Source organism: Musca vetustissima, unplaced genomic scaffold (genome assembly GCF_032173495.1).
Source record: "Musca vetustissima isolate MV318-11 ecotype Yass unplaced genomic scaffold, APGP_CSIRO_Mvet_v1 utg71941, whole genome shotgun sequence".
Classification (NCBI taxonomy): Eukaryota; Metazoa; Arthropoda; class Insecta; order Diptera; family Muscidae; genus Musca; species Musca vetustissima.
In genome coordinates this window covers 128,254-145,517 of record NW_026877101.1, presented here as the reverse complement: position 1 = coordinate 145,517, position 17,264 = coordinate 128,254, and the positions used below count along the sequence as shown (strand labels likewise).

At 34.9% G+C, this 17,264-nt stretch overlaps 4 protein-coding genes across 4 annotated transcripts; all 4 read right to left on the bottom strand.

Annotated features, from left to right (window-relative positions):
• Positions 1 to 867: 867 nt before the first annotated feature.
• Positions 868 to 2,988, bottom strand: LOC133321660 (uncharacterized). The gene is made up of 2 exons (XM_061530743.1): positions 2,980 to 2,988; positions 868 to 1,437 (listed from the first exon to the last, which is right to left on the bottom strand). Exons 1-2 carry the CDS (start codon positions 2,986 to 2,988, stop codon positions 868 to 870), a joined length of 579 nt encoding a protein of 192 aa, XP_061386727.1.
• Positions 2,989 to 6,095: 3,107 nt separating this feature from the next.
• Positions 6,096 to 6,878, bottom strand: LOC133321648 (CCHC-type zinc finger nucleic acid binding protein-like). The gene has a single exon (XM_061530730.1). The coding sequence runs from the start codon at positions 6,731 to 6,733 to the stop codon at positions 6,281 to 6,283; it is 453 nt and encodes a 150-aa protein (XP_061386714.1). The 5' UTR covers positions 6,734 to 6,878; the 3' UTR covers positions 6,096 to 6,280.
• A 2,353-nt stretch (positions 6,879 to 9,231) lies between these two features.
• Positions 9,232 to 9,879, bottom strand: LOC133321659 (uncharacterized). The gene is made up of 2 exons (XM_061530741.1): positions 9,865 to 9,879; positions 9,232 to 9,801 (listed from the first exon to the last, which is right to left on the bottom strand). The coding sequence occupies exons 1-2, from the start codon at positions 9,877 to 9,879 to the stop codon at positions 9,232 to 9,234; spliced, it is 585 nt and encodes a 194-aa protein (XP_061386725.1).
• Positions 9,880 to 16,241: 6,362 nt separating this feature from the next.
• Positions 16,242 to 16,887, bottom strand: LOC133321658 (uncharacterized). Its single transcript, XM_061530740.1, has 2 exons — positions 16,873 to 16,887; positions 16,242 to 16,811 (listed from the first exon to the last, which is right to left on the bottom strand). Exons 1-2 carry the CDS (start codon positions 16,885 to 16,887, stop codon positions 16,242 to 16,244), a joined length of 585 nt encoding a protein of 194 aa, XP_061386724.1.
• Positions 16,888 to 17,264: the final 377 nt, after the last annotated feature.

Below are 17,264 nucleotides of genomic sequence, written 5' to 3'. Positions count from 1 at the left end.
TACCCTACACAACTACCACTGATATGTAAGTCTCTGCGGATCTATATTCCAACATTGGTAATATTTTATGATATTTGCACTCTCTTATCCGATTAGAGGTCACCATATCCTCGGCGGCATCTTTTTAGAATCACATTTTCCCACAGTAAAAATATTTCATACTATTCAAATCTTGTTATTTAACATAAAAATGATTTGGTTCATGACAGCCATTCGAATTAGTAGGACAGATCGAAATACGTAATATAATTGGTATCAATTTGAAGATCAGCCACTACTTGGAATATACTATAAAGGACATTGACCACTGTCCTTCAGTAGTAAATATATACGCCATAGAATTCACATATTGCAATTTTTCACCCAAAACAATGGGTCCATTGACCCGATAATAATTGGCCGATCTTCTTTAAAACAAAAATGTTTATTCCATGGTCATACACCCTTCTCTGTGTAAAAATTCGAGATGGTCGACTAAAAGTAAAGTTTCAGGTCAATTTTATCCACTAAATATTAACCATTCAACCAACCACTAGGAAGAACTCACCCTCGTACAAAACTTAGTGACAATTGGTCCAAAACTGAGGCGTGTCGCGTTTAAAAATCATAATAGACAAACCGGCGGCCCGACACACATGTTGTCTCAGCTAGTCGAGATATGACGGAGGGTCTAAGAACAATATTTCACGGAGTTACAAACTCTTAGAGCTATTAAAATCTATAATACCCTAACAACATAGTTATGCAGTGTATCATAAACAACATAAACAAACCATAACTTTTATAAAAATTGAAACCTCTCATATTTAAAAGCAACATCTTTTATTTCATTAACAAAATAAGCATAACAAAAATTATCAAAGAACCCTAATGTTTCCTTGTGGGTGGTAAATAAGCTGAGGAAGCACTTCCTTGCTGAAGGCTATCCAAAATGCCAATAACGGATTTGACTTGGGAGACACCTTCATCCGATACACTAGTGGTACCACCCAAACGATCGTATTCAGCTTGGATGTGATGTTGAGCATGCTCAGCTTCTTCGTTGGTACGATATTGGATGAAAGCAACTTCCGGTTTGCTGGTAGTAGTTGATGGTTCTTGGACGAATGTTTCCACAATGGGAGCATCATTTTTCTTGGACAGAACATAGACGGCAGTCTTTTCTTCATTAACAGCTGGTGTGACGCGGACCTTGATCTTTTGTTGTTTTCCAGCTGGAGCCTTAACGAAAACTACATTGTAATTTTTGCGTGGTGTTCCGACAGCAATATCATGATGTTGAACTTCGACATCTTCCTCCTCAGGTGCTGAGTGAATAAAGAAACGTTTTGTAATCAAAGGTTGGGCACCATAGAGACCACCACTGGCAGCATTGGTCTGACTAGGATAATTATATCCTTGCTGAGAGGCAGAGGCCAATGCAACCAAACAAAATACCTAATGAAATGGAGAAGCTTAAATTAACGATTTAATGTAAAATATAAAATTTTTTAAATGTACCAAAAATCCACGCATTTTTATTTAATGTAGATGAAAAAAAAAACTCGAAAGAAATGCTAGATATTTTATGAATGTATAGAATGGAAATATAATTTATCTTACCACTAACTCTTATATTTATACTAGATCACGTTATTCATAAATTCAGTTATAATTTAAGCACACACGCTTCAGTTTGTCATTAACCGCAGATGACCCTCAGAAAATCGTTAGTTGTGGTATTCAAGAGCATAAAGTTTAAACGTTTCGAATTTTCTTTAATTTATAATTACTTCATTATTATAATTAATTTGACCAAATAATATGCTATTGTGGAATAAAAGCCGATATTTTGAAACTTACATAAAATCGTAGATTTTATATCAATTTTTGAGATTTAAAAAGACAAAAAAATTATTTCAGTTGGATATGATATTTGGGCCCTACCACTTTTCATGTTATCAATCTGATTTTTGGGCATTTCCAAATGTTGTTCTTGATCAGAATAGAATTCGATATCGATTTAGTCATGTCCGTCTGTCTGTTGAAACCACAATAAATCTTCCAAGATTTGAGATTGATTTTAAATTTTGCCCATATTATTCCTAGGATGTTTGGGATTGGAAATGTTTGATATATCGGTCAACGTTTAAGTAGAGCCCTATATAACGATATCTCTCAATATTCGATATTTTGGTGACTTTGATCGTATTTTCAACCGAATTGTTGAAATTTTCTATTTCTTTATTCCATAAATTTTGGTCCACTTGTAATGTTAGCACTCATATAATCGTACCCCCATTATATTTCATTTCGTTGGCATATATTTCATACTAAAAACCAGTAAGGAAAGTTGAAAACTCGGACGGGCTGACTGTATGATACCCTTCACCACTTTGGGGAAATAGAAGAGATGTTCAAATGTGCAATGTATATGTGATGATGAATGAAATATGTGATTTACATATATATTTGAACCAACTTAACCCTTTGAGCCCCGAATTTTTTTCCGCAATCTTAGAACGAATTTCTGTTCACAGATTTAATGCAACTATCCTAAATAGGATATGCACAAAATTTGACATCGATATATCCTTGCATTCGGGAGATACAGTACATTCTTTCGGAAAAATCAAAGACCAATATCAAGAAAACCAAATGCAAAATCGTCAAAAAATCATTTTAAATTATTTTCTATATATTAATTTTGAGGGTAGAATTTGTACAATTTGAATACGAAGCGATTTAAATAATTTGGACTGTATACACAAATTAGTACTGTACACAAATATACCCTCTTCTCTATATTAAAAAGCTCATAACTTTACCAACATTTTTAATTTTTTTGATTTTTCTTTTGATATGTGTCGTCCATAATCAGGTCTTGACATATGAAATCCTAATAATACATATCTACTAGCTGCATATAAAATATAACCTCTTAAACATTTTGTTGCCTGTGGGCAACATTGGGCCACAAAGGGTTAAATCAACTCATACGCATACCATTCTGAAATATATGAAAAATAGCATGTTAATCGGGCATACTGGTTTCGGGGTGTACCTTTGGTATGGAATCGAGCAAATTTTTGTACGGGAGCTATATGGAAATCTGGACCGATTTGAGCAGATGTCGCATACACCAGTTATGCTGCAACAAAGCATAAAATTAAGTCTCGATCGGTGAACAATTTGCATGAACTCGTATGAAAATATATAGGGATTATATCTTCATCTGAACACATTTCACAAAATCCATTAAACTAAGGTGGCCATACGTCATCTTTTTTAGAGGACAATAACCTACTTTAACTGGATGTCATCTATAGAATTTGTGTCCTTCATATGTCATCTATAATTTGTCGTCATTGTCATCTATATTTTTATTCCCTTCACCACAATGTGGTACAGGGTATCATGTATTTGTGCATATGTTTGTAACAAGCAAAAGGAATCGAGACCCATGTTTCCTTTTGAAAATATGCATAGAATCACTTTCTGCATGTCCGTCGGTCCGCCCGTCCATGTATTTCTGTGAGCAAAGTACAGGTCACATTTATGATCCGAATTAAATGAAATTTGACACAGCCCATTGGTTTGGCCCTATTGAAATTGGAGAAAATTGGTTCAGATTTAGATATAGCTCATATATATATATATATATATCGTCTGATTTTTGGCAAATGGTTCACCAAAGTCCCTAAAAATCATTCGATTGGCACGAATTTTGGCATAGCGCACTGAATTAAGTCGACAATAATGTGTGCTAAATTTTCAGATTTAGATATAGATATAGCTCCCATATATAGATTTAGATATAGCTTCCATATATAGATTCTCCCGATTTTAGGTAAAGGGTGCACCAAAGTCCCTGAAAATCGTTTGATTTGCACGAATTTTGACATAGCGTACTTGAATGATGTGTGCTAAGTTTCGTGAAAATCGGTTCAGATTAAGATATAGCCCATTTTAGGTAAAATGGCATCTATAGCCCGATTTTAGGTAAATGGTGCATCAAAGTCCCTTCAAATCTTTTGACTTGAACGAATTTTGGCATAGCGTATTAAATTAAGTCTAGAATGACGTGTGCTCAGTTTAGTGAAAATCGGTTCAGATCTAGATATCACCCGTATACAGTTTCGTCCGATTTTAAGTAAATGGTGTACCAAAGTCCCTGAAAATAATTAGATTTGCACGAATTTCGGCCTAGAGTACTCAATTGAGTCTAGAATGACGTGTGCTAAGTTTCGATAAAAACCGGTTTAGATTTATATATAGCTCCCACATATATTGCCGTCCCATTTTATGTAAATGCTGCACCAAAGCCCCCTTCATCCTTGGATTTTGGTATAGCGTACTGAATTACGTCTAGAATGATGTGTGCAAAGTTTCGCGAAAATTGGATCAGATGTACAAACACCTCCTATATATTTTTTCGTCCGATTTTAAGTAAATGGTGCACTAAAGACCATTAGCTAGGCCGATTGACACAACTTACTGAAGGTAATATAAATTAATCTCTGGCAAGTTGCCTTGAAGTCGGTTCAGATATAGAAATAGCATAGCTTCCATATATAATTTCGACTTATTCATGTTTATTGTACATGATATAATTAATGGGTGTGTGATCGTGCACCATCCCGAATAGCGTGTGTCAAGTTTGCTTTAAATCGATTTACAACATTTAGCATAGGTTGCAGAATGACATGTGTAGGGATTGATGTTAGTCGGTTTAGATATGGATAAAGATCACATATTTAAGTTCGTTCAATTTCATGTAAACGTTCCTTCGAAAAGGCGACGTCTTTTAGAATACATATGTAGAATATTCCCAAAGTGGTGAAGGGTATCATATAGTCGGCCCCGTCCGACTTTACTACTTTCCTTACTGGTTAAAACCTTGATCAATGTTTATTTTTGTAAATTAAAACAAATTAATAATTTAATTTTATGAAATTTCAGTGAAATATTTAGAAACGGGTTCCGAATCTTATCAGGAAAAACCATATAACTGCCTACATTTTCGATATATTCAGGATTTTTAGGCACATTTTACAACCGTGTTATCTTTTTTTATATTTTGAGTTCTAATTGGGTAAATAATGTTCCTAAAAAATTATTAATTATTTAATTTTGGTTTTCAGGGTTTCCGAAAACGTTTTGCAAACGAATTTGTCACATTTGATTTTTTTTTAATATTACCAAAATTTGGTTTTTTGGTTTTAATTTTACCAAAACTTGGTGGCCAAATGTCATTGGAAAACATAGTTGACATAAGTTTACTTCTTTGCCAATCCCAAGATTATTTGCTTCGGACCAAAATTTTGTTTCGGTCGTACTTAACGACTTTTTAACTCATGTTATATATATAAGGGAGAGGGGGGCACCTTTGAACGTGGGGCACCTTTATTATTTTTTTTTTGGTTTTTAATTAATTTTTGTTTTTAAGTCATTTTACATTTTAATAAATTTTGATTTGAATTTTTTAATTTTCGAAACTTTTTGTATATATTTTTTAATAAATAAATGCATTTCTGATATGTATGAATAAAATACATACATATTTGAACATAAACACTGTAAAAAACCATGTCGTTCAAAAATGTCAACCCTTGCCCCCCTGGGGAGGGGCAGTTTTTAACACTTTGACTTCGTCCATTAAAACAGTAATAAAATATATTTATCAAGCTTAAAGTATGTCATATGTATATTCATTTTAAAGGTTACATATGTACATATTAGTTAAAATTTATAAGAAACCAAAAATTATAAAATAAAAAAAATTATAAGGCTTGAAAGAAAAAAGTGTTCAAAGGTGCCCCCCTCTCCCCTATATAAGTCAATCGAAATGTACGTTTTATATACATAGGGGAGAGGGGGCATCTTTCAACGTGGGGCACCTTTGAACAGCGCCTTTAAAATCTCGGATTAAAATTTTTCCGACCCGCAACCAATTTTTATACCCTTCTCCACACTGTGGTACAGGGTATTATGTCTTCATTCAATCCATCCACTTTTTATTCTCGTATCACATTGGGACACTTTTTATATCCAAAGTAGAGTGCAATTTACTTTGAAGAGAGATTGTCTGCACTACAGTGCAGTTGGTTAGATCATACATAGATATATAGGTATACTTGATTGGCTGCATCTGCAGCTTGGAATAATTCAAGAGATATTACGGGATTTGGGGATAAATGGGATTAATAATTTTTAAAACATTTTTCAGATTGGGTACGGTGACAGGAAAGTTGAAGGAAATGAATGGGGTCAATCGGCAGTGATGGAGATTGACCGCTTTCTAGTTACGGCTCCCTTTTTCCTCGCACTCACGTCTCAGATGACCGCTTTTGCCGCAGCCGTAGCATGTCTTTGCCGTGTCTGGACAGTTTTTGGAGATGTGACCAGTGCGGTTGCACTTGTAGCATGAAATATTACTGGAACCGCGATCGTTGGACGCCTCGGGGCAATTACGCGCCCAGTGACCAACTTTGTTACAGTTGAAACACGTTGGATTGTCGGGTTGAGCACAGTCCTTGGATATGTGGCCGATGCCGTTGCAACGATAACAACGCTCAGATTCCTCGGGGCAGGAACAGGCAAAGTGTCCGAACTGGTTGCATTTGAAGCATTTTTCACGGTTATTTCCGCGTCTCATATCACGGCCGCCGCCACCACCTCCTCCGGAATTACAGTCGCGGGCAAAATGGCCCGGACGATTACACTTGTAGCACGTGGATGAAGCCATAGACATTCTGATGTGTTATGTATATGTCTTACCAGCTAAACGGACTCAGCAACGATCCAAACGATAAATCAACTAAATGCAAGGCGGACTCGGAGTGAAAATGTCTTTCACTTCACCAACTCCACGCACACTACAAACGACGAAATGGCTTGTTCGTCCAACAGTGTTATATTTTGTGCATATGTTTGTAACAGGCAAAAGGAAACGAGATAGACACATGGTTCCTTTTCAGAATATGCATAGAATCACTTTCTGTGTCGATTTACGCATGTCCGTCTGTCCGTATGTTCATGTATTTTTGTGAACAAAGTACAGGTCGCATTTATGATCCGATTTGGATGAAATTTGGCATAGGACACTTATTTGGCCCAAGGACGAACCGTATTGAAATTGGTTCAGATTTAGATGTAGCTCACATATATATTTCCGTCCGATTTGATGTAATAGGGTGCACCAATGTCCCTATATATCTATCGATTTACACGAAATTTAGCACAGCGTAATGAGTTAGGTCTAGAATGATATGTGATAAATTTTCTGAAAATCGGTTCAGATTTAGATATAGCTCCCATATCTATTTTCGTCCGATTTAATGTAAATGGTGCACCAAAGTCCCTATATATCCTTCGCTTTGCACAAAATTTGGCACAGCGTAATGAATTAGGTATAGAATGATGTGCGTTAAGTTTCCTGAAAATCGGTTTAGATTTAGATATAGCTCCCATATATAGTTTCGTCCGATTTAATGTAAATGGTCGAACAAAGTCCCTATACACACAGTGTAATGAATTAGGTCTATAATGATGTGTGTTAAGTTTGCTGAAATCGGTTCAGATTTAAATATAGCTTCTATATCTGACCAAATGAAAAATTTAGTATCGGTTGCAGAATGACGTGTTTATGGATCCAATTTCATTTCACTGGCCCTTTAAAAATGCTACGTCTGTTAGGATTCATCTGTTTAATATACCCAAAGTGGTGAAGGGTATCATATAGTCGGCCCCGTCCGACTTTACTACTTTCCTTACTGGTTTTATATGCCAATGCAAACTTTTAATTTGTTAGTTGTAAGGGTGCAAACCATTTTGGATAGTTTTTTCGTTAAACATTTTTTTGTGCATTCCAAAATTTTATTATTTATTATAAATGTTTTGCGCAGTGCCATTGTAAACTTTTTAATTTGTTAGTTATGAAATCAAAAATATTAATATTTAAAGAGGTTTGAAAGAAACAAATGTTCAGAGGTGTCCCCTCTCCCCTACTACTACTTTTATTAAAAAATTTTTTTCATTTTCAAAACCATTTACCTAAAATCGAACTGGAATATATATGGGAGCTATATCTAAATCTGAGCCGATTTCGTCGAAACTTCTACACATCATTCTAGACGTAATATAATACGCTACGCACAATTTCGTGTAAATCGAATGAAATATATGTAAAATAAAGTCGGACAAAAATGTTGTTTGTGGAAAAAGAAGACTTTATTTAACATGCTTCAGAATGTCCGATTTGCACCATTTTGTTGTATGATTTGTTGCCATTTTAAAGGTAACATCATAATGCCTCTCGCTTAAATGTCCAGTTCTCTATTTGCAAAAAACTCTAGTAGTCGATTTGCACAATCCTCCCTACATACCAATTTTTTTAACATTAAAGAAATTTTGCAATGCAAGAAAAATATGAAAATCGCTTGGTGCCAAGTCAATTTAGTTTTCCATCGAATATTTATTATTTCAAAATAAATTTACTTTTGTTTTTTTTTCTTAAATGAATAAATGACCTACTTATTTGTGAAAAAAATTCACTAAAGGTTACAGTTCATTTAGTTTGCAATTTCAGTTGCTTTAATTTTGGTCACCAGTGTATATCTACATCTGAACCGATTTCGACAAAACTTCGTGCATTATTATATACCTAATACGGTATCGGACTTAATCGGACAAACATTATATAACATGTTTGGAGTCTTACAAACCTATATATGGGAGATATATTTAAATATGAAACGATCAGACATGCATTAATCGTCTCAGAAAGTTGTGCATATTCTCAAAGCAACCATGGTTATAACTCGTTTCCTATTGGCTGCTGCAAAAAATGCACGGTATTATGTCTTTGTGGTGAAGCGTACATAGATGTAAGGTTTTCTAAACAAATATTTTCAAAAAGTGGAAAGGGCGGTAAAACAAACGAATATCAATTTCTTATCTGTCCAATGACCCTACATTTTGTAGAATATTTAAAGGTCGAAAAATCTAAGAAAATAACCGCAAAAAGGGTCGAGTTAGAAGAGTAATGTGCAATAGCCACAAACCGAGATATAAAGCTATTTCTCCAGGTCAAAAACAATCATTAGCTCCATTTTCTTGTGTATCTAATATTTAAAAAAAAATAAATCACTTTAAAACCCATAACTTTTCAAAATTGAAACTTCTCCTATTTAAAAGCAAAATCTTTTATATCATTAACAAAATACGCATAACAAAAATTAATAAAGAAACCTAATGTTTTCTTGTAGGTGGTAGATAAGCTGAAGAAGCACTACCTTGCTGGAGGCTATCCAAAATGCCAATAACCGATTTGACTTGGGAAATACCTTCATCCGATACACTGGTGGTTCCGCCCAAACGATCGTATTCAGCTTGGATGTGATGTTGAGCATGCTCAGCTTCTTCGTTGGTACGATATTGGATGAAAGCAACTTCAGGTTTGCTGGTAGTAGTTGATGGTTCTTGGACGAATGTTTCCACAATGGGAGCATCATTTTTCTTGGACAGCACATAGACGGCAGTCTTTTCTTCATTAACAGCTGGTGTGACGCGGACCTTGATCTTTTGTTGTTTTCCAGCTGGAGCCTTAACGAAAACTACATTGTAATTTTTGCGTGGTGTTCCGACAGCAATATCATGATGTTGAACTTCGACACCTTCCTCCTCAGGTGCTGAGTGAATAAAGAAACGTTTTGTAATCAAAGGTTGGGCACCATAGAGACCACCACTGGCAGCATTGGTCTGACTAGGATAATTATATCCTTGCTGAGAGGCAGAGGCCAATGCAACCAAACACAATACCTAATGAAATGGAGAAGCTTAAATTAGCGATTTAATGTAAAATATAATTTTTTTTAAATTTACCAGAAATCCACGCATTTTTATATAATGTAGATGAAAAATAAAACTCGAAAGAATTGTTAGATATTCTATGAATGTTTGGAATTGAAATATAATTTATTTTACCACTAACTCTTATATTTATACTATATCATGTGATTCATAAATTCGGTTATCATTTTAAGCACACAAGCTTCAGTTTGTCATTAACCGCAGATGACCCTCAGAAAATCGTTAGTTGTGGTATTCAAGAGCATAAAGTTTAAACGTTTCAAATTTTCTTTAATTTATAATTACTTCATTATTATAATTATGTTGACCAAATAATATGTTTTTTTACTTTTCGCCGGTTTGTAAACATACACAGAATCGTAAATTTTATGTATTTGTTTGAAATGTATTTCAGTTGGATATGATGTAAATATTGGATACATATTCGCAAATTTGGACCCTATGCTTTTCATGTTAGGACATATTTATTTTTAATCCGAATAGATATTCAATGCTATCAATGCGTATGTAGGTATGCTTTTATACCCTTCACCACACTGTGGTAGAGGATATTATATCTTTGTGCATATGTTTGTAACAGGCAAAATGAATCGAGATAGACTCATGGTTCCTTTTGAGGATATTCATAGAATCATTTTCTTAGTCGGTTTATGCATGTCCGTCCGTCCGTCCGTCCGTCTATGTTTTCTTGTGAACAAAGTGCAAGTCGCATTTATGATCCAATTTGGCACATGCCACAAATTTGGCCCAAGGACAACCCCTATTGAAATTGGAGAAAATCGGTTCAGATTTAGATATAGCTCCCATATATAATTTCGTCCGATTTTATGTAAATGGAGAACCGTACTGCCAATATTGGTCCGATTGAGACAAAATTTTGCACAGAGTACTGTATTAGGTCCAGATTTACGTTCGTCCGATTTTATGTAAATTGAGCAACAGAGAGTATGCGAAGTATTGTTGGAGTCGGATCAGATTTAAATATAGCTCTACATATGGGAGCTATATTTAAATCTGAACCGACTCCAATTTTATGTAAATTTTGCACAGCGTACTGAAATTAGTGCAGTTTGACGTCCGCGAAATTTTGTTGAAATAGTTTCAGAATTAGATATAGCTGCCGTATATATGGAGCACCATACTGCCAATATTTGTCCGATTAAGATAAAACTTTGCACAGTTTAATGAATTAAGTCCAGATTAATGTATGCGAAGTTTTGTTGGAATCCGTTCAGATTTAGATATAGCTCCCATACATATTTCCGTTCGATTTTATGTAAATAGCGCACCGCGGTGTGGAATTTAGTCTAGAATGCTTTTTGCATATATACTTTAATCCCATTTTATGTAAATGGTGCATCATAGATCCTGTTCTATTTGCACGATATTTTTTTTTTTTTTTTTTTTTGAAATTGATGATATAGATAGCTCCCTTTTTAATTTAGTTCAAATATATATGTAATCGCACAGTTAATTTCGTCCGATCCCATTTTAATGGTCCTCCAAAGATGCTATGTCTATTCTATTCAAAAGATATTGTGCATATGTCTATTCTATTCAAAAGATATTGTACGTATGAGCATCTCTTGTCGGCTCCGTCCGACTTTTGAACTTTCCTTACTGGTTATTGTATGCCTTTTTCATTTTTTAGATCCCCTATAACTACACCTTTTTATTTTTGGTCATTGTCCAATGCTTTTATGATAAGAATAATATTCTGTCTCGATTTAGCCATGTTCGTCTGTCTGTTTAAACTCCCAATTTTAAAGACAGAGATTTGAAATTTTCACATAATGGGATGTTTGCATTACTGTTAAGTTAGTAATTTCCTATTTCTTCCTACCAAAAATATTTTCCCCTTTTGAGTTTGCAGCATACTGATTGGCACATTTAAATTTTCTACCAAATTAAATAAGATTTCGTACAAATAGTACACAAAATACTCTAAGTCTTCCCAATTTACTAGGAATTTTTCATAGCTTTAAGAATGATGTGTGTATGGATTGATTGAAATAATTTTATATACCTATAAAATATTTTAAGTGGTTATTTTATACTCTTTCGAGTCGAGCTTAATGATCTAAGTTTTTCAATGAAACGCGTCGCATAATGGTGAGTACGTAGGTTCTTCTCCTGGCTTTCCTTTTCATTGAAAAACTTAGATCATTAAGCTCGACTCGAAAGAGTATAAAATAACCACTTAAAATAACTTTCAAATGATCACTGCCCTTACAAGGCAAAATTCAAACAACAAAAATATCTATAAAATATATAGTTGTATAGTTACAACATAGTTGTATAGGGTATAATTATATGTATCGGTCGATCTTTGGGAATTACCCCCATGATTTGTGTGGTGTGTGTAAACAATTTATTCGCAGAACATTTTCGACTGGCTCAAAGTCCCTGCCTAATTTTCCAACCTAATTGTCCATGGTTTAGTTTTTCGTTTTCTCCTGGCAGCCACCGATATAAAAGTCGAGTTTTGAATTTAGGTGTTTTGAATGACCATCTATTGTTAGAGAGCATCAGAAATTCGGCCCAGTCATTGAAGCAACATTCGTTTTCAAATCTATATTGGAAAAGACTTTGTGTAGACCTCTATATAATTGATATCAGTCATAATCACTCCTCTTCGATGCCCTGGCAACTTCTTGTGAATTAAAAATATACACAACTATGTTGTATGGATATTACAAAGTGACACATTTTTCAACTTTAAAATCTTGAACCAATCGAGACCCCCAAAATCTTGAAGCTTGTGATGGTGGAAGAAAATCCCTAGCTGGGTTTTGCATTATTAGCTAAGGTTTTATTTTAAATTAATTTTTAAAATATTCGAATAATACGTACTTATTATTGAGTCTATATCTCGTGAACTATTCGAAATATTGCTTTTTTCTCTTAAGCAACATTCTTCCTCTTAATTAGAACTAAAAATTTGTTCTTGAGATAAAATCAATAAAACATCACCATCATACTGAAAATAGCACAACTGCAAAAAAATTAAAATTTCGACATACTTTTTCCATGTTTTTTTCACACTTATTTCAGAAACTGCTACTGACTCGACCAAACAATATATGACAAGAAGATAGCCAATAGCAAATCAAACAACTCTTCTTAAAACCCCGATTTCATTGGTTGACTCCTTCACATAGTTATAGCCTCACAAATTCATCAAAATGAACCAAAGAAATTCACTCCCAATTGTATGTTTATAGAATGCTATGCTTTTTCAATAAATAAGTACAAAATTAAAGTAAAAATTAAAATGTTTGGGCCCTTTAGTTTTTTTCGAAGACATGTTGCAGCGATATATGCACAGGGTAAATACAGGAACTGGAGGTGCGACCTTAAAGTTGTCAATATTTTGGATGGCCAAAGTATTATTGCTTTTTGTGCCGTTGGGACACACGAGCAAAAGTCGATCATTACTCGCACACTTGGGAAAAACGTATGTCAGGAGTAAAAGATGCCACATTAGACATGACAGCAGAGCCACTAATAAAAACCGGTAAGGAAAGTAGTAAAGTCGGACGGGGCCGACTATATGATACCCTTCACCTCTTTGGGTATATTCAACAGATGAACCCTAACAGACGTCGCATTTTTGAAGGACCAGTAAAATTAAATTGGATCCATAAACATGTCGTTCTGCAACCGATACTAAATTTTTCATTTGGTCGGATATAGAAGCTATATCTAAATCTGAAAAGAATTCAGGAAAATTAACACACATCATTCTAGACCTAATCCATTGTGCTGTGCCAAATTTCGTGCAAATCGAAAGATAAATACAGACTCTGGTGCACCATTTACCTTAAATCGGACGAAAATATATATGGGAGCTATATCCAAATCTGAACCGATTTTCACCAAACTTAGCACACATCATTCTAGTCTTAATTCAGTACGCTGTGCCAAATTTCGTGCAAATCGAAAGTTATTTAGGGACGTTGGAGCACCATTTACCTTAAATCTGACGAATATATAAATGGGAGCTATATCTATATCTGAACCGATTTTCACGAAATTGAGCACACATCATTCTGAACGTAATTCAATACCCTACGCCAAATTTCATGCAAATCGAATATGTATATGGACTTTGGTGCCCCGTTTACCTTAAATCGAACGAAAATATATATGGGAGCTATATTTAAATCTGAACCGATTTTCACCAAACTTGGCACACATCATTCTAGATCCAATTCAGTACGCTGTGCCAAATTTCGTGCAAATCGGAAGATATATAGGGACTTTGGTACACCATTTACATGAAGTCTGACGAAAATATATATGGTAGCTATGTCTAATTCGGAAACGTGTTTTTCCAATTTCAATAGGGTTCGTCCTTGCGCCAAATAGACTAGCTGTGCCAAATTTCATCCAATTCGGATCATAAATGCGACCTGTACTTTGTTTACAATTTAACATGGACAGACAGACAGACGTCCGTCTGACACGACCAAACAATATATGACAAGAAGATAGCCAATAGCAAATCAAACCACTCTTCTTAAAACCCCGATTTCATTGGTTGACTCCTTTACATAGTTATAGCCTCACTAATTCATCAAAATGAACCAAAAAAAATCACTCCCAATTGTATGTTTATAGAAATAAAAATTGCTATGCTTTTTCAATAAATAGGTACAAAATTAAAGTAAAAATTAAAATGTTTGGGCCCTTTGGTTTTTTTTTCGAAGACATGTCGCTGCCATATATGCACAGGGTAATATGCAGCGGTGGCAACAATATGTCACTTATATTTATACCCTTCACCACACTGTGGTACAGGGTATTATGTATTTGTGCATATGTTTGTAACAGGCAAAAATAATCGAGATAGACACATGGTTTCTTTTGAGAATATGCATAGAATCACTTTCTGAGTCGATTTATGCATGTCCGTCCGTCCGTCCATGTATTTTTGTGAGCAAAGTACAGGTCGCATTTATGATCCGAATTGGATGAAATTTGGCACAGGTCACTTATTCGGCCCAAGGACGAACCCTATTGAAATTGGGAAAAATCGGTTCAGATTTAGATATAGCTCCCATTTATATATTTAACCGATTTAACGTAAACGGTCCCTATATATCTTTCGATTTGCGCGAAATTTGGTACAGCGTAATCATTTAGGTCTAGAATGATGTCTGCCAAGTTTCGTGAAAATCGGTCCAGATTTAGATATAGGTCCCATATATAGTTTCGTCCGATTTCATGTAAATGATGCTCCGAAGTTCCTATATATCTTTCGATTAGCACGAAATTTGGCACAACGTATTGAATTAAGCCTAGAGTGATGTCTGCCAAGTTTCGAGAAAATCGGTCCAGATTTAGATATAGCTCCCATATATAGTTTCGTCCGATTTCATGTAAATGGTGCCCCAAAGACCCTATATATCTTTCGATTTGCCCGAAATTTCGCATAACGTACTGAATTGAGCCTAGAATGATGTCTGCCAAGTTTCATGAAAATCGGTCCTGATTTGGATATAGCTCCCATATATAGTTTCGTCCGATTTTATGTAAATGGTGCGCCAAAGTCCCTATGTATCCTTCGATTTGCACGAAATTTGGCATAACGTACTAAATTGAGCCTAGAGTGATGTCAGCCAAGTTTCGAGAAAATCGGTCCTGATTTAGATATAGCTCCCATATATAGTTTCGTCCGATTCTATGTAAATGGTGCACCAAAGTCCCTATGTATCCTTCGATTTGCACGAAATTTGGCATAACGTACTAAATTAAGCCTACAGTGGTGTCTGCCAAGTTTCTAGAAAATCGGTCCAGATTTAGATATAGCTCCCTTTTATTATAGATTGATTTTAAATAATTGACGCACCAGGTAACCAGGAACGTTCTGAAATTAGTATAACCTAAGCTGTGACAAGTTTTTTGAAATCGCTTAATATTTGGATAGAGCCTCCATATATACTTTCGAACGATTTCAAGTAAATTGGGCATCAAATGTGATTGACATCACATTTTGCACAACGTACAAAATTGAGCATAGAATAACGTAGTTGCGTTTTCTAGAAGTGCAGACATAGCCCAACGGATGACCTATTTATATTAGTTTGAAGTCGATTTACATAATTTTGTCCCATTGTAACAAACGAATGACATGTTTATGGATAGATCTAGGTAGATTCACATTTAGAAAAATATCACATAGTTTATTTCATCCCATTTCATGCTAATAGTCCTGTTTAATATACCCATAGTGGTGAAGGGTATCATATAGTCGGCCCCGTCCGACTTTACTACTTTCCTTACTGGTTGTATAATAAAATAAATCGTAATTTTTAAAAACAAAACAAACATTGTTTTATTCACTTATATTACATAACAAAAACATATACAGACACACAACAGTTTTAATGTTTCTGTGCTGGAGGTAAGTAGGCTCCCGACGAAGAACCTTGTTGAAGTGTGTCCAAGATGCCAATAACCGACTTAACGTCAGAAACACCTTCATCAGAGACACTGGTGGTACCACCCAAACGATCGTATTCAGCTTGGATGTGATGTTGAGCATGTTCAGCTTCTTCGTTGGTACGATATTGAATGAAAGCAACTTCGGGCTTGCTGGTTGTGGTCGAAGGTTCTTGAACGAATGTTTCCACAATGGGAGCATCATTTTTCTTTGACAAAACATAGACGGCAGTCTTTTCTTCATTAACAGCTGGTGTGACGCGGACCTTGATCTTTTGTTGTTTTCCAGCTGGAGACTTAACGAAAACTACATTGTAATTTTTGCGTGGTGTACCGACAGCAATATCATGATGATGGACTTCAACACCCTCTTCTTCTGGTGCAGAGTGAATGAAGAAACGTTTTGTAATCAAAGGTTGGGCACCATAGAGGCCACCACTGGCAGCATTGTTCTGACTGGGATAATCGTATCCTTGGTGGGAGGCGGAGGCCAATGCAACCAAACACAATACCTATTCATTAAAATAATTTGTTAATTTGTATGATTGTAACATACAATGCTGATATATTTACCATAAATGCACGCATATTTTAAAATATAAGATGAGCGGTTAAACTTGTTATAGACTACTAGTGGTTCTTTGAACGCTTCAGATTGTTTTATGCCTTAATATTTAGATAACTACTGTATTTATAGTAGCTCTAGATATAAATTGAGGAATTTGTTAATAATGGTGTTCGCTATCATTAGCTACAGTCACAAATGGCCCTCGCATTATTCGCTATTAGTTATGCTAAGTGCTTAACTTTATAGTTAGTTACACCGCAGGGGTTGTCTTATTCTGTTCTCTTGTTATGCAGTATTTGTAGAAATGTTTATCTTAATAAATGTACCATTCATTATACATTTAGAATGTAAACAACTTTACATTAGGAACTTATTTCAAAATTATAGGCTCAAAAAT